Source organism: Toxorhynchites rutilus, chromosome 3, assembly GCF_029784135.1.
Source record: "Toxorhynchites rutilus septentrionalis strain SRP chromosome 3, ASM2978413v1, whole genome shotgun sequence".
NCBI classification, from domain to species: Eukaryota; Metazoa; Arthropoda; class Insecta; order Diptera; family Culicidae; genus Toxorhynchites; species Toxorhynchites rutilus.
In genome coordinates, this window is record NC_073746.1 from 58826149 (window position 1) to 58843434 (window position 17286).

Sequence of the window (17286 nt, forward strand, 5' to 3'; positions counted from 1 at the left end):
GCTGCATCGCGTTTTTCAGTCTGTGTGCGTGTGTGCACAGCTTCATCGGATAGTAGAAACGGGGTGACATTTGACAAATGATTGGACGGACCAGTTAGTTGCTAATTGAGTGGATCTTTCAGTCAGCAAATCATAAATATAAACTGAGCCCTCATAAACTGGGACAGTACTGCGGGTAGATTACTTTTGATCCGTTCCTGAGAAATTGTACCGTGAGCTGATGATGCATTTTCTTTCCGATTGCCTTTAATGTCAAGCTGCTTGTTTGAAAGCAGTAGCTTTCAAAAGTGAAATTATTTTTTAAACCATTTGTTCATTGCTCTACTTAACTGATCCATTCAGAGAATTCTAGATTTTTTAAGAAACAATCAAGTTATAACTATTTCCGGGTTATCAATCAAGTATTAATGTTCACATTCAATTGCCTTAAACCCCTGTGATCTGTGAACCTACTAAAAGATGGCCAAGACACATGACCATGTTCGCATTCCGTAACATACTTTGCAAACTAGAGCCGAGTAGACTCCTGCAGTATCTAACTATCCATTCCCCTTAGTTCTGGACTGAATGTCGCCAGGATCTCAGGTATTTCCTCATTCGCAAGTTTCCTTCGATGTACATGTACACGATTTACACGTATGTACATGTTGTGCTCCTCTGTTTCTAGTTTCTAGTGCCGGGAAGGTTAATGAGAAGCAGTTTCGTCTTTCGGGAGCATAAAAAACAAAATATCAGTTGTCTCACTGAAATTGTCCAATTTTCAGCGCTCGTTCATTTCTAAAAGGGTTTAAGAGATTTTGACACAAAACGATTCCCTAACAATCTATTGCGTTATAGATAATTGTAATTGTAGTCTATAGTTCCTTTGTGAAACTTGCTTTGAAATGAGAGCTCCTAATTTCTCATAGATTTTTGTAGCCCGCAATGCGTTTCCATAAAGCGTGGTGGACTACGACTGTGGCACATTATATCGTAATGTAATCCTTCTATTCGGATCTTCTTAGTGCGTTCAGGTCCTCAACGAACGATATGATTGTCTCGAGTCTATAGAGGACAACGGGTTGATTCGAAGTTTTGTACAGCGTCAACTTCAAGCAACGACGCACTCGGTTTGATCTAAAGCACTTTCGAAGAGGGTAGTAGGCAGTAGGATTTCCAGATTGAATGCGTTTGATGCGTTTGGTTTCTTCGTTTGTGTTGTAATCAGCGGTAACCATTAATCCCGTATACAAAAACTCATCGACTACCTGACGGTTAACGCCGTATATGATGCTCTTTGGTGAGAGGCTGGTGTTGTTTTCCATGGAACCTGATCATAATCATTCATTGATCAATCTAAGGCCATTGTGTTCAATATTGTGCGAAGAAGTTGTCTCCAAATATCCTAGGTCCAAGGCTCCGGTTTGCCAGTCAAGCTGCCTGCGAAGGGTCCACAAGTTTCCTCCCACTTGATCGATCCACGTTGCGTGCCTCACCGTCCGTCGGTTCTTTGTTGAGAACTATTTCCACCGGGGTGTCGTCCGACACTCTAACCACATACCCAGCCCTTCGTAGTAACTCGATTTTCGCTGAGCGCATTATGGGTTATTCTCCCAGCAGCTGATGCAGTTCGTGGTTCATTCACCTTCTCTGCCTCTCCTGCTAGAAGTGCGTCTTCGGATGTCTCTACTAGTGTTATTGTCAGCGGTCACCAGTGAGCCTAAGTACACCAACTCATCGACCATCCGATATCGTCGTCTAGACTGGAATTATTTTCTCTGAGGCCTTTTTCTATTGTATACTTTCCGACGCGTTTATGACAAGACTTATCTGTCGGGATTGCTCCAACTGCTTTAATGTTCTTTAGTCAACTGATCTCCTCTTCAAATACCTAGAGTGCGGGGACTGGTATCCGCTGCCTTCACCTGGCAACCACCTCGTTTTCGTTCGTAATCTCTCCACATCGCTGCATATTTCAGCTTGGAGCACAAATGAATGATACAAATGAAGCATACATTTCTGCATAATTTATGAACTAATCAAGCAAACGGAACCAAATTTTACAAATGGAGGTTTTAGGGAGCAATAAATATTTTTATGGTGGCTTTCCCTCTCTAAAGAGGGGGAGGGGGAGGGTGCTGAACAACTCGAAAACTAATCAAAAAAGTTCAATCAAACTTAGCATATAGAGGATCGATAAACATTTCTATGGTAGTTCGACACTTCTGACCCCTCTCTAAAGAGGGGCTCTCATACAAATGAAACACAAACTTCTTCATAACTCGAGAACTAATCAAGCAAATGGAGCCAAATTTGGGATGTGAGGGTTTCTGGGTACGAGAAATGTTTCTATGATGGTATGACACCCCTTCCTCCTCTGGAAAGGAGAGGGGGTCCCATAAAAATAATGTACATATTTCAACAAAACATAACAATTGTTCTACAATTGAAAATTTTCGGAATGCTCTGAAGGAAAATGGGAAAATTCGCATGTGCTCTACAATTACATATTGACGAGGGTTGTTAGTCCATTTGATGTTTGCGGTAACGAAATTGATCTTCGTTCGAAAGTGGATATGGATTTTAATGTGATAAAACGCACTCCTAAAAATATAAATAAATAAAAATGGATCGCCGAATGTGTTGATAAGAGCAAAACTGGAGAAAGGAATTGTCCGATTTATGGCTGTCTTCATTCTATCATATTTTCTGTGTCAAACATTTATTCCATATAACGGAGAAATATGTTATTTGCAAGTGGATGAAAAATCTTGCACGAGAATTGTGTCTGAAAATAATCTGATATTATAATGTCGAGTTTTGGTAGAAGTACTGAAATTTTATGGTAAAAAAAAATTTTGAAGGGTAAATTAGAAGATCAATCAATGGACAGTTCTGCGATTGGACGCATGAAGGTGCGCTTAGTAGGAAAACGAGGATGTGATAACAAAAAATAAATTTTGGGCGGGATGAAGTTTGCCGGGTCTTGTGTAGTGACAACTAAGCGATATAAGCTAATGAAAAAAAATACAAATCACAAATCGCTCAACAGTTCGGTATACACCGTACGACAATCACAAGAATGCTAAAGGAGAAGAACTGATTTGTGAAACTGTATGTTTTGAAATCATCGAGCACTAGAAAAAAAAAAATCTACTGCTGAAGGTAGCATTGTTTTAATGTTTAAATCAATTGATAGTAAATATTATATATTTACTTCAAGGGAAAACATAGCAAGCTAGAAACGTCTGCATTAGGCTGTAGTGGTTGATAGTATCTGCGTATCTGCGTTTAAGTTAAGCGATTCTTGTCTTAATTGTAAAGTTTGTGTAATGGATAGTTTCAAAAAACGTTTTTTCAATTACTTGAAGACTTATGATTTGACCGATGACAAGGTATATAGTTGCCTTTTTTCAAAATGATTACCAGCTAAATGTTTACTCATTTGAAGGAAAAAAGGAATGCTACTAAAATCAGTTTGCTCTGGAAGTTCGAGAAAAAGATTGCAACCTAGGGGCGTTCCGATAATAGATAACTGCATTGCGCACCATCGCTTAAAAAAATAGAAATATTAATTATGCTAAATTTAGAAATACTGGACAATGCATGAGAATACCAATGTTTGGAAAGATGAAGATGAAGAAAAAAAGTCACAATAGTTACAGTAATCAACCGGAAATAGCAGCTCTGAAAATCAGAACGCAATTCATATAAAACTTCAAAAAAATTTGAAAATTTGAGTGATACGATAGAATGGGAAGGACAAAATAACTTAAATTTAGCTACAATGTTTTCGAGAAAACAAGAGAAATTGCTATGAGGAAAGCACTGTAATTATAATTTTGTTATATCATGTTATACTGTGTTGTTTTACGTGTTCATGTTATAAATCTGTATATATAAAAATGGATTTCTGTCTGCCTGTCTATCTGTCTGACTCTTATGGACTCGGAAACTACTGAACCAATCAACATGAAAATTGATATGTAGGGGTTTTTGGGCCCGGGGAAGGTTTTCGTGATAGTTTAAGACCCCTCCCCCCTCTCTAATGGGGGGGGGGGGGAGGGTTGGCTGCCATACAAATGAAACACAAAGGGCCTGGCCGGGTAAGGGAGTAAAAGGTGCCCCCAAACCAAATCACTAGCTGTATGGCAAATATTGTAAAGGATATTAAATAAGAAATTTTGGCGGTTTATTTTAACCCCTATGTGGTTTGACGTAGGATCTATAGTGAAAAACGTACTTTTTCGTTTATTTCACGCCATCCTCGAAAGATCCGAGATAAAAATTTGAGGGTGAGGGTTTTTGGGTATTTGGGTATTTGGTATTTTGGGTATTTTGAGGGTAAATTTGATGTGAGGGTTTTTGGGTATGAGAAATGTTTCTATACTGATATGACACTCATCCCTCCTCTGGAATTGAGAGGGGGTCCCATAAAAATATTACACATAATTCAACCTAAAATAATCCAGCCAAACATGACAGTTTTCGGAATACTCTGAAAGAAAAAGGGAATAATCGGAAAATTAAATTCCCATATGTTCTACAATTACATAGTGACAGGTGCTGTTAGCCCATTTGAGTTTGCCAAGTTTGCCGGGTCAGCTAGTATTGTAATAAATGTTTTACTATAAATTTTGCATGGTGCACTGGAAATAATGTTCAAATCATACATATTGAAAGGAAAAAAGATTTTCCGTTTAATGAAAATATCGGCTTCGAATATATCTCGTATCCATTTTGTCACGTGTAAATTTTTGTTGAGTTTGATATAATCAAGACGTCACCGTATATGGCAGAACAACGTTTGCCGGGTCAGCTGGTAGGTTATAAAAATGAAAGTACCAATTGTATAATAATATAATCATAAATATTAAAATAAATCAACGACAGATGCAAATACACAACATAGGTTAACAAAAATTATTGTTTTGCTTCATTAGAGGTTATCACGTTTCATTAGAAGCCAAACGAATTTATTAATCTGGAATTTCAATTGATAAACAATTATTACTGTTGCAGTCAACCGTCTTTCTTGATGCTGATATCTTATTGGTTTATTGGTTTTGATTTTATAATTGGCTCTTTTCGAGCCTAGAGGCGATAAACTTTCCAGTTTGAAGCCAACATTTTGTCAAATATACACTAAGAGTTTCTGAAAGTCAAACGTCTTTCTTGATGCTGATATCACACAGCGGTTCTGCTTGATTCCAAGTGCGAGAGCATAAACTTTTTTTTTAGAAAAAAATACAATTTCCAATAAATCATCCATACATCGGAAGATGGGGCCTTTTACAGGGAGAAAGTTTTCCAAACTACAACTTTTTCATGTTTTTCTTTGAAAAATCATTATTAATATTTAATTCGTAACATTTTTATGCATAAATTGTCGCTATTTTGCTCTGCCAACTTTTTTTCTATTTAGAAACAAGTCAAGAATATGTCAAACGAGAGAATTTACGCACAATAATTTTTCAAGTAAAACATTATTTTTCCAGGAGTCTTCATACAAAAATGCCTTACATTTCAAAAGTTTGTCGGATTCACTAAATCTCTATCTTGCCTTTGAACAAAATTAGGATTAGTTGTATTTTTTTCAAAGAAAACATGAGAAAGTTGTAAAAAGTTAGTAAAACTTTTTCCCTGTAAAAGTGCTCATCTTCCGATGTATAGACGACTATATATATAAGGACTATTCATATCTTTTTTTTGAGAATTTAAAAAATAGGGTTTTGAGAAAAATGAATTTGAATGTTTAGAATAATTTATTTTCAGTGAAATATTTTTCAAATTTTTTGGTATTTTTTTAATGAAAATTCAAACAATTTCCTACATTTCCTTTGACCAGAATTTTGTCGGTATTATAGTTTTTGAGTCATAATTCTTTGTAAAAAGTCAAGAAAAAAAAGTTGACCCTTTCAAACAGTAATTAATTTTCTTAATTTCCTTATTTGAATTTTCCAAGTATGCAGAATTGCTTCAAAGACCCATGTGTTTACACCCATAACGTTTCACTGCTGGCAGATGGTGCTGCCAACGGCCAATCGAGTTAACATGAAATTCGTCATTCTGCAATCAAGTTCTAAAACGATAAATGATCCTTTGATCACCAACATGACGATAATTTATCCAACTAATATCATAGGAAGGAAACATATGTCAATTGTTCCCCTTCTACAAAGCCTGCCGAATATTTGCGATCGTAATTATAATTAGGATATAGATAACCAATTTAGGGATATCCGAAACCTGGATTCTATTGACTTCACTGTAAACGTACGCATAGCTGATTCTTTCTTTTGGGGTAAAATTTTGTCACTGAAAAGGAATGACAATAATTTTGCTTTTCCCAGATTGAGAAAACATATTCCAACATTTTTGATTCTGCCGCATTCCTCAGCAACTTTTTTTTTCATTTGTTTATTTCAGGCTCGTTAGCATTTTAGCTGTAACAGAGCCGAGTTTTAATCGTGTACATGTCACATGTTTATCATAACTATAATTAGCACATTACACAGTTGCCATTTTTTTCGGCGTAAGAGTATTCCCTTCTATACCATTTTGCATATGGTACATCTACACAGTAGCCATTTAGGCGTTAGAGAATTCTTTCTGATCATCCATTATCCAGTTATACCACCGGACAGCGGAGACAGTTGATTGATCATTGTTGAGTTATTAATATAGAACAGCAGCCCGATGTGTCTTGCAGAGCAGAGCAGTTGTATGGATGAATCGATCTTATTGCGACCGTGGATCGATCTCCATCGCTGATGATTGTTGCGTGGACGTAGTTATTCTGTAATAACACAAAGATGATCAATGAGGGGCCTGAGTTTTGAACTCACGACCGATCGCTTACTAATCGTGGCTACGGAGACCCCCTTACCAGCAACCGTAGAACGATTGTTTTCAGAATACAATTTGAACAAAACAAGACTAAGATATAGAACAGGAACAAAAACTGTAACGAAAAATTCTAGCTTCAAAAATTATGTAGACATGCATAAAGAACAGTCAGGATTATTCAGATTGACAACAATGTAAAACATGTTAAAATGTATGATCACAAACAGAGCGCAATCTTTTATGAATTTATTTTTAAACTAAATTGAGGAAAAATGAAAAATCAATTCCTTCGGATTTTTTGATTTTTCAAGCTTCTTCCGGTTTTTTTTCATATTTTTCCAGCTTTTTCAAAAAATTGGTTGACATTTCTGGGCATGAGAAAAGTCGCAACACGATTAGCACCAAAAGAGTTCATTTTTCTTCGAAAATGTCATCGCAATCAAGTGGCTAAATACATGCTTGAACGATCAGATTCTGATCCCACGATGTTCCAATGCATAAATACTGGCGTCAAGACATGGGTGTGACATTTCCCTATTTCCGAAACTAAAATTACCGGTTCGTGAGGCCTGTTTTGACAGCAAACGAATTCTCTGCGTGAACTAAAGACAATTCCTGAATGCAGCTATAAATTGTTCATTATTCAACCGTAGGAGTGGTAGGTACATCAGGATCGATGACTCCAACAATGTCATTGACGTCATGAATATCCAAAACCTTCGATGAATCGTTTAATCGTTTCAAGATTTCCTCTGCCCTTTTTTTTCCAATTTTTGTCTATGTCTCGTGAGACTTAACTTTATATCGTGGAACCTTTTTCAAAAATTCATCGATACTGCTCGATCGCTTCTTCGGCTTTTTCCTGAATGTCTCTTCCAATTTTCTTAAGAGAAAATTTGTCGAAAACGTTGAAAATAAAGAAAACGTTGTCGATCTCCAGTTACATTCGGTCTCAATCCATCAGGAAGAATCTTTGGCTGCTTATCCTGTCTTCAATATTATAAGTTACCAATTCCGGATCGCGATCTGAAAGGAATGCCCGGTTTGGCCATCCAAATTCATCGGATTGATCAACTTCTTTGTTTCATAATTTAAGCCCCAGGCATAAGAACAGTATAAATGTTTATTTGCGAGCCAATTTAAGCTCTAGGGTGATACTCGAAAAATAAAAAAATAAAAATTCATATTTGAACAACACCAAAATAATGTTATAAAGAAAAAGAGACTTGGAATCACAATTTTTTTTGCATCGTGGCATGATTCCATCGTAATCCTGGTTGGCTAACGCACCTGCTTTCTTACGCTCAACATTTTGAAGAATAAAAAATACTGCACGAATACAGCTCTCTGGTTTTGTGCTCAACATAATTGATGCGACATCACTCCAATGAATCAAACTCATTCTTTATCTCTCTATCAACAACTTTGTGTCACTTTTTTGCAAATCATAAAGCGAAAAAGGAAAACGTTACATATTCACAGAACATGCGAAAAAAAGCCCAACGCGCACACATGCAATTACCGCACTATATCCGATGACGAAACTATATCACAACTGTCGAGAACCAACGCTCGTAAATCATATTCAGACTTCCCTCTCCAGCCCAAACCAAAGCGCCCGGAGGCAGCGACAAGTTTTAATTAGCAAGTAGTTTCCCAGCGCTCCTTTTACTCCCGGTGCCACACGGCCGAGATCGTGAACGCATATACGTACCGTATTCACCAAAAGCCACACATTTCCTCATTATTTACGACATTTTTAATGCCCTTCAAAGGAACAGATAAAAATCGACTTTATGGTAATTTGTACCACTCGCGCACACGAGAAACGGCATAAACTGCACTTCCTTTCGCTGTTCCCCGTAATGATGCTTTTACGGGTCGAAAACACTGGTAAAAGTAGCGATAAAGAGTCTTCTTTGAACGAGATCTCATCTCGGATCGTCAGCGGACGAAAATGCTGACAGGTTATGTTTTACAAGTGTGACGTCGATTCAGGCTCTGTTCGGGATGAAGAAAACATCCCGTGTGCGTATCGGTTCTTATTTTCTCACAGTCCATCAAAGCGACTCCTTTTGAATTGTCCTCGCTCGCCTAATCCATCACCCATGAGAAAAATCAAAAACCCTAAACTGTCACTTTCTCCTTAATCCCAACGCATCTCTAGAATCGCCGCTCGCTTACCTTTTGAAAGCAATATATCTCGATCTCGAATCTGATCCGGCGGTCGATCAATTTCCCTAACTTGACGCGGCTCGATTGTTCTTCGATTGCCGCTTCAGCATGGTGTGGGTGCCTGGCTAGAACCCGGGTGATGATCGAGCATTCGATATTTGATCCGTCGAGCGCAACGTGAACGTAACAAGACATAGCGCGGCGGTGAAGCGGGGATAACCACCCTCACTAGTGAGCTGGTAACATGGGATTAGCTGCTTCCTTCGAACATCGAAACGAGTGTTTTGAGAAGAAACTTTCACACCTGCTTGTAGGTGTGCTGTCACGGGATGGCGATGGATGGGTAAAATGCCCGTCAACGTCTAATCGATTGCCTAAGAGGATCAATTTTGGAAACACTTTAAGGGTGAGAAGGGTATCCCTGACGGGTTGTGGACGGGCAGAGTGGCGAGAGATACTCGTACTTTGAGATGTAAATCGTTATTGATATGTTGTTAGCAGAGTTAATCTTCAGAGAAACGCATTGGTGAATACACAGGGTCAGGGTTGCCAACTATTATTTTCAAAAATCAGGAAGAATGAAAATAAAAATCAGGAAGAAATCAGGGTAGTTTATATTAGGTTGTCCGGAAAGTTCGTACCGATTTATGGGCAATATAATAGCATCATTTATACATAAAGACATACATTTATTCAATTTTATATGCAAAACTTTGTCCCACAATCTTTCGCCGCCTTCCACGCAGCTCAAAAATTATATCCTTCCAAAATATGTTTGCTTTCTCGTCATTCTATTCAATGCAGCTTTAATGCTGTATTGGCAGGGACTTGAACCTGTTAAAATCTGTAGGTGTAATATCCGGTAAGATAAGCTGCCAGACTAATGGAACACATCTAAATTTACATTGAATAATTTTGAAAGTTTGAACTAAATCGCTGTCTTTAATTTGTCCAGTTGCGAGCTGTAATCATGGGAACTTACAGATGGCTGAATGGCTTGACTTGATCCCCTCAATATTGGTATCAAATGAAATGATTTGACTAATAGAATACAGTACATCATCAAAATATTCCGAAGAAAGTTAGGTCAGAAATAAAAATTTAAAAAAAAGTTGAATGGTTTTATTTTAATGATACAGATAATTAACTAAAAGCGAGAAAATAATTAGGCAATTTGGATTGGATTTTTCATGATCTGCTATGTCCTACTAGTCGAGCACTTTAATTTGAAATCCATATTGATGAGGTTTTTTAAAAAAATATATATATATATGACGCCATTTTGTGGTGACGGCCATTTTGGATTTACATTTTTCATAAATAACCTACGTATTTCATGTCAACTCTACTGACCGTTGACAGCACCATTTCAGATAGCAGTGAAACGTTGTGGGTGTAAAGACATGGATCATTTAAGCAACTTTGTGTACTTGAAATATTCGAAAAAAGATTAGAAAACTTTTTGGAGAAAGCCAAATTTTTTTCCTAATTTATTACACAAAATTATAATATAAAAACATAAAAAATTCTTGTCAAAGGATGAAATGTAGGATTTTTTTAAAATTTTCACAAAAAATGCCAAAAATTTTTTGGAAAAAAATTTCCCTGACAAAAAAAAGTTATTTTAAAAATTAAAATTCATTTTTCTCAAAAACGCATTTTTTATAAAATTCCTAAAAATATATATATGAATAGCTTTTAAACTTTTCAACAAGTCGTCCACACATCGGAAGATGGGTAAATTCTCACGTTTAAAATGTTCTTGACATGTTTCTAAATAGAGAAAAGTTAGCAGATCATGCAAATTGCGATAATTTATACATAAAAATATAATGAATAGAACATTAATATTATTTTTCCGAAGAAAAACATGAAAAAGTTGTTGTTCGAAAAACTTTTTCCATGTAATTGTACCCATTGTCCGATGTGTGCAAAATTTGTTGGAAATTTTAAGGGCTATTCATATCTATTTTTTTTCGGAATTTTAAAAGCATATTTTTTCGAGAAAAATGAATTTTTATTTTTAAATTTTTATTTACAATGAAATTTCTTTCCAAAACATTCTTTGATAATTTTTAATGAAAACCTTAGTAGTTTCCTATATTTCATCCTCTGACCAACTTATTGTAGATCTTATAGTTTTTAAATTAAGGTTTTTCGAAAAAAGTTAAAAAACTCAAAATTTAAGAAGAAACCAACAAAAAAGTTATCAGACCTACAAAATTTTAGTCAAAGAATGGAATGTAGGAAATTATTTTGGTTTTCTTTAATAATTACCAAAAATTTTTTGTAAAAAAAAATAATCGGAAAAAAAAATTTGAAAATTAAAATTCATTTTTATCGAAAACATAAGCTTTTGAAATTCTGGAAAAAAAATAGATATAAATAGCCCTTAAAATTTCCAACAAGTTTTCCATACATCGGACGATGGGCACATTTACATGGAAAAAGTTTTTCGAACAACAACTTTTTCATGTTTTTCTTTGAAAAAAATACTATCGAATTGAACATTTCGTTACATTTTTATGTATAAATTATCGCATTTCAAATGCTCTGTTAACATTTCTCTATTTAGAAACATGTCAAACGTGAGAATTTACACGTTTAAAACGTACGTAAAACGTTATTTGAATAAGCACTAGTTATTTAATAAATTTTTTGTGACAAATTGAATTTTTATGCACCAGCCTTTGAGAGAGGCGAGTTTAAAAAACTTCATAGTTATATTTAAAATATTTTAGGTTTTCACTATTTTTATGTTTCTTGAGATATCTCTGCACATTCTTAACCAAACTTCAATGTCTAAATACCATTGAATGTCTAAATACCATTGAATTATATGCTCGTTTAAAGAGCCGTGGGTAGACCTACGTTTCATTTTGTAATTCATGAGAAACGAGCATTTGAAAAATCGTTGTCACGTCACAAAAATAGAGCATTTTTTTAGTTTATCAGATGAGCATAGGTAAAAACATGTTTATTCTTGGGTTTCTCTGTGCAAACAATGAAGGTCAACATCCCACGAAATTTGGTTGAGATCGGTTCACAAATAGAGGAGTATCAACTGTCTCCAGAAGTTGTTGTCACGTCACGAAAAGTATTGGATCCATTCCAGTGTGACGTAACAACATTTTGACTCACTACAAACACTTTTTTTGCTTATTCATTTCATCATCATCATCAAATTAAACGATGTTATAGTAAATTTAATAAAATTTCCGACAAGAATCATCAGTTGGAGAATATTTTATAGTTAGATTGGCTTGTTGTCAGTCAAATACTTTTGTGACATGGCAACACCTGACTTATTGCTGTTTCGAACTGTTGAACATTAATGATTGATTTAATTAATTACAGTTCCATTTCAAAACATGCAAGAGATCTTTCTCCTATGTTTCATCAACAATGTATGAACGTAGATAATATAATATATTATCTCAGTTCAACTTCCGGTTTGCTGATGGTAGTATTGAAAGCTAAAAAAAGTATGGAGAACCCATACGATATGCGCTTACCAGTGGGAGTTGAATATCGTATTCCGATGCCATTTTGGAATCGAGGATGGTGACTTCCGGTTCGTTAAAAACGGATATAATAGACCGGGAATGGCATGAAATCTCACAATACGATCGTGAATGGTAATGTTGGTATATATCCATGGTTGCGCGAAGGGGAATAAAATAAGAATAATGTTTGATAGTGAAAGATAGGATTTAAGTGAGAGGGAGATAATGTTTGAGTGGAAAGAACATAGCCTCAGAGCGACGTGTGTGGAGTTATACAAAGAAAGTGCACATACAAATGCACCCGGAAACTTCAACGATTAACAATCAACGATCAAAGTCAACGTCAAAGTCAAAGTCATCTTCAACACGCAAACATAAACTCTTTTGCACAGGTATATGCGCATACAAAGAGTTTATCAAAAGTTTCTGATAGCAAAATCAAATGCGTTCCCCCCTGTAGTGAGCGCCACTCGATGAACCAGGATTGTGCTAGCCATTGATGGCAAGCGCCAGAGTGAACGTGTTAAACAATCACGATATAAAAACTGGAGGTCGGTTTAGGACCACCCCGACTTTTCCCAAATAAAGACATACTGTGTATTGCAGATAACACGTGGATACAATTTAAATAGCTTATTTTGATGAACATATAATAAACAATTAAAACTGCTTTGTTTCGCAATGTTTCACAATCTAAAAGAACATAGAACTCATTTGGCACACAGGTCGAATATATTTCTTCTTTGCTTTTGAAGGAATGAAAACGTAAAATGGCGCTAAAACGCTAGAATGAAGAGAGCCAGAAAAAAGTCACCATATTATCAAATTGTCAGCGTTATGATACCTTTCATTTGACACTATTGAAAATTCAGTATGAAGCACCGTTCCTCAGATACAAAAGGAGGGTAGGTTCAGGACCACCGGTTGCGTTAGGACCACCTTCTCCTATAGGATGGACTTTTAGAAGGGGAAGGGGAGATCTCAGAGGAAAGTAAAAAGTATTCAGAGTGATTAACTCAAAGCACTTAAAGCTCTAAATGCTTTTAAATGCTCCTCAAAAATTGTCTGGGAATGCATTCTCCTCTTACGGCAACTAAGTCGGATAAGTTCGGTACAACTGTACTGGATTCCTGGCCATTGTGGCATAGAGGGAAACGAGCGAGCAGATGAACTTGCCAGGAACGGCTCAAGCTCACCTTTCACTGGTCCAGAACCATTCTGTGGAATTTCTGACTGTGTGTTGAAAGGTGAGCTGAAGAACTGGGAAGACCGGGAAGTGTTAGCCAACTGGTTAGCGGTACAACTTAACCAGTCAAAAAAAAAAAAAATTATCACGCCGAGTGTTAAAATTACTCAACAATTGCTGAGTATTAATAAGAAAGACTTAGGCACAATCACAGGCCTTATAACAGGACACTGTCCGAGAAAATACCATCTCAAAAACATAGGTTTAGTGCAAGATGATATTTGTCGTTTTTGTAATACCGAAAGCGAAACCTTGGAACATTTGCTCTGTAATTGTGGAGCTCTAACTAGACGCAGACTTCAATACCTTGATAAGGCTATTCTGGAGCCCAAGGAAATTTGATCTGCGTTGCCGATCAGGATTATAAAATTTATCAAACAGAGTATTCCTGTTTGGCACCTATCTCGCTATAGCTTTCAGTCTACTTCTTCATCAATAAGCAGTAGGTAAGCTTGAAGTGGAGTATAAAAAAATGGGATATACATCATAGACATGATTTTGGGAATTGAGCACTTTTTCTCATTTTTTCAAACCGCAAAACGAATAAACCTAGCTGCATCCCTACCTATACTCATCGACAGCGTTTTTGGGTGGCTAGTTACCGGTTCCACCAGCAGGATTCTTCCTGCAGGGGTGAATACTTTTTGCTCTATTGTAGCCAAATCCCTACTCAACATCGAAGAAAGCATAGAGAGGTTCTGGAAGGTCGAAGAGGTACAAACGCAATCCGATTATTCGCTCGAGGAGAAACAGTGTGACGAATTTTTTGCATCTACGACGTCCAGGAATTCGGAAGGGAGATATGTTGTACATTTACCTCGACGGTCTAATTTTCATGAACTGATAAGCGATTGCAAATCAATGGCACTACATCGTTTCAACCTTCTCGAACGAAGGCTCGAACGCAATCCTGAATTAAAAGTAGACTATCACAAGTTTATGGCAGAATACCTCTCTCTTGGACATATGCGACGCGTTCCGATAGACGGCGAAAAATGTTCCGGAGCATACTACCTTCCGCATCATCCGGTGCTGAAAGAAGCGAGCACCACGACGAAAATTAGAGTCGTCTTCGACGGCTCGGTCAAGAACTTTACAGGATACTCCCTTAACGATGCGCTCTTAGTAGGTCCTGTAGTGCAGAACGATCTATTATCAATAATACTTCGATTCCGTACATTTCTGGTGGCATTGGTCGGTGACATCGCCAAGATGTACCGGCAGGTTTTGATCCATCCGAACGATACATCCTTACAAAGAATTTTGTGGCGATTTGATGCAGCGGACCCAATAGAAACCTACGAACTATTGACGGTCACATATGGCTTAAGTCCTTCTTCATTTCTTGCTACCCGCACACTGCAGCAATTGGCTGTTGATGAGGGCAGAGAATATCCACTTGGTGCGCCCGCTCTACAACAAAACTTTTATGTAGACGACTTTATTGGTGGAGCGCAATCAGTCGAAGAAGCCGTTCAACTGAGAACAGAATTAAGTGAGCTCCTCGTGAAAGGAGGTTTTGAGCTTCGAAAGTGGGCGTCCAATCAGCTATCCGTTCTTTCAGGTTTGACGTCAGAACAGGTAGGAACGCAATCTTCGATTAAAATTAATGATAATGAAATGGTAAAAGCCCTGGAATCACCTGAGAACCTGAGACGGATAACCTACGGTTCGGCTACTTCATGTAACTGCATATGTCCTCAGATTCATCACCAATCTTCGCAATAAATCCCGTACGGAGCCCATCCCTTGGATTAGCCCACTTTCCAGTATTTCGTTGACTGCTGAACACCTAAACATCGCCGAACGGACGTTGGTTCAATTAGCTCAAGCAGATGCATTCTTCGAGGAAATTCGAGATTTGCAAAATAACAAAACTGTCGGGAAGCGATCGTCGACTCGCCTACTGACTCCATTTCTAGACCTTGACGGAACCATGCGGGTAGGGGGGAGGTTAAACTTGTCAGACCAGCCTTTTTCAGTCAAACATCCCGCTCTTTTACCATGTAATCATCCCTTATCCCATCTACTTGCCAAATCATACCACCTATCGCTCATTCACGGTGGCGGCCGTCTCACTCTCGCGACTATGAGAGAAAAATACTGGCCCATTCAAGGCCGCCGACTCGTCCGTAGTGTTCTTCGCAATTGTTACCGATGCGCCCGAGCCAACCCCGTGCTAATAAGCCAACACATCGGACAGCTTCCACTACACCGAATTACTCCCGCCCGACCATTTGCCGTCACTGGGATGGATTATGCTGGACCGGTTTACTTGAAGCCCATCCATAAGCGAGCTGCCTCGCCGAAAGCGTATATATGCATTTTTATATGTTTCTGTACCAAGGCAGTGCACATTGAATTGGTCAGTGACCTATCAACGTCAGCTTTTCTGGCCACACTTCGTCGGTTCATAGCCCGTCGCGGACGGCCAACCGACCTGTATTCCGACAACGGTAAAAATTTTCAAGGCGCTTGTAACGAGCTCGAAGACTTATACCGAATGCTGCAGGATGAAGAGAAGATTCATCAGATCACAACGAACCATATCAGCGAGCAAATCACTTGGCATTTCAGTCCACCGAAAGCCCCACATTTCGGGGGACTGTGGGAGTCAGCGGTGAAAGTGGCAAAGTGTCAACTATACCGTCAACTCGGCAATTCCAAGCTGTCCTTCGAAGACCTCACCACTGTGCTGACACAAATCGAATCCAGCATGAATTCGCGGCCCTTAGTACCACTGAGCGAGGACCCAAATGACATCACCGCGTTAACTCCTGCGCACTTCTTGATCGGTGATTCTTTGCAATTGCTTCCGGAACAAGACTTGCATAGAACACCACTAAATCGCCTCGTTGAACGTTATCAACAAATCCAGGGAATCTATCAACAGTTCTGGCATCATTGGAAGAAAGAGTATCTTCAGGAGCTTCAACGGGATACGAAAACCTGTCACCCCAATACGGATATCCAACCAGGAAGACTAGTTGTACTGATGGATGAGTTTCAAATGCCAGTTAAATGGCCACTAGCTCGAATAATTGCTGTTCATCCTGGAAAGGACAAGTTAGTACGCGTTGTTTCATTGCGCACCGGACGAGGAGTGATCGTGCGACCAATTACAAAAATTTGTTTGCTGCCGATGGAAGAAACCAAGGACAATCAGGGATCGACGGAATATGAGCAAGCGGCGATGCCAACGAACACACTTCCAGAGAGTTCTCGTTGATGATGGTTCAGTTCAGGATGTAATATAATTGAAAACAATGTTTTCAATGTGGCGGCGATGTTGCATACCGACCTTACGTGCGGTGTAAAGACGTTGTCAAATCGTTGCAACCTAATCCAGCGCAGAACATCATACAGATACAACTTTCAACAATTGTCTATTGTCCTTCTATGATGTGGAATTAAAATATAGGAATGTAGTACTTCTTCCATGTTCGATTTCAGAATTGTGCAGACGTGTATTTAATAAAAATTTATTCCTTTTGACTGTCACCATATTTCTTGCGAAATCAAATAAATCAG

The 17286-nt window shown here is 37.8% G+C and overlaps 1 protein-coding gene across 1 annotated transcript; it reads left to right on the plus strand.

The window, feature by feature from the left end:
- Positions 1 to 16006: 16006 nt before the first annotated feature.
- On the plus strand, positions 16007 to 16984 carry LOC129773163 (uncharacterized). The gene has a single exon (XM_055776738.1). The coding sequence runs from the start codon at positions 16007 to 16009 to the stop codon at positions 16982 to 16984; it is 978 nt and encodes a 325-aa protein (XP_055632713.1).
- The last annotated feature ends 302 nt before the right edge of the window (positions 16985 to 17286 follow it).

What these genes read in the sequence shown, in the direction of transcription:
- LOC129773163 (XM_055776738.1), top strand. Translation starts at nt 16,007, where the DNA reads ATGGATTATGCTGGACCGGTTTACTTGAAGCCCATCCATAAGCGAGCT.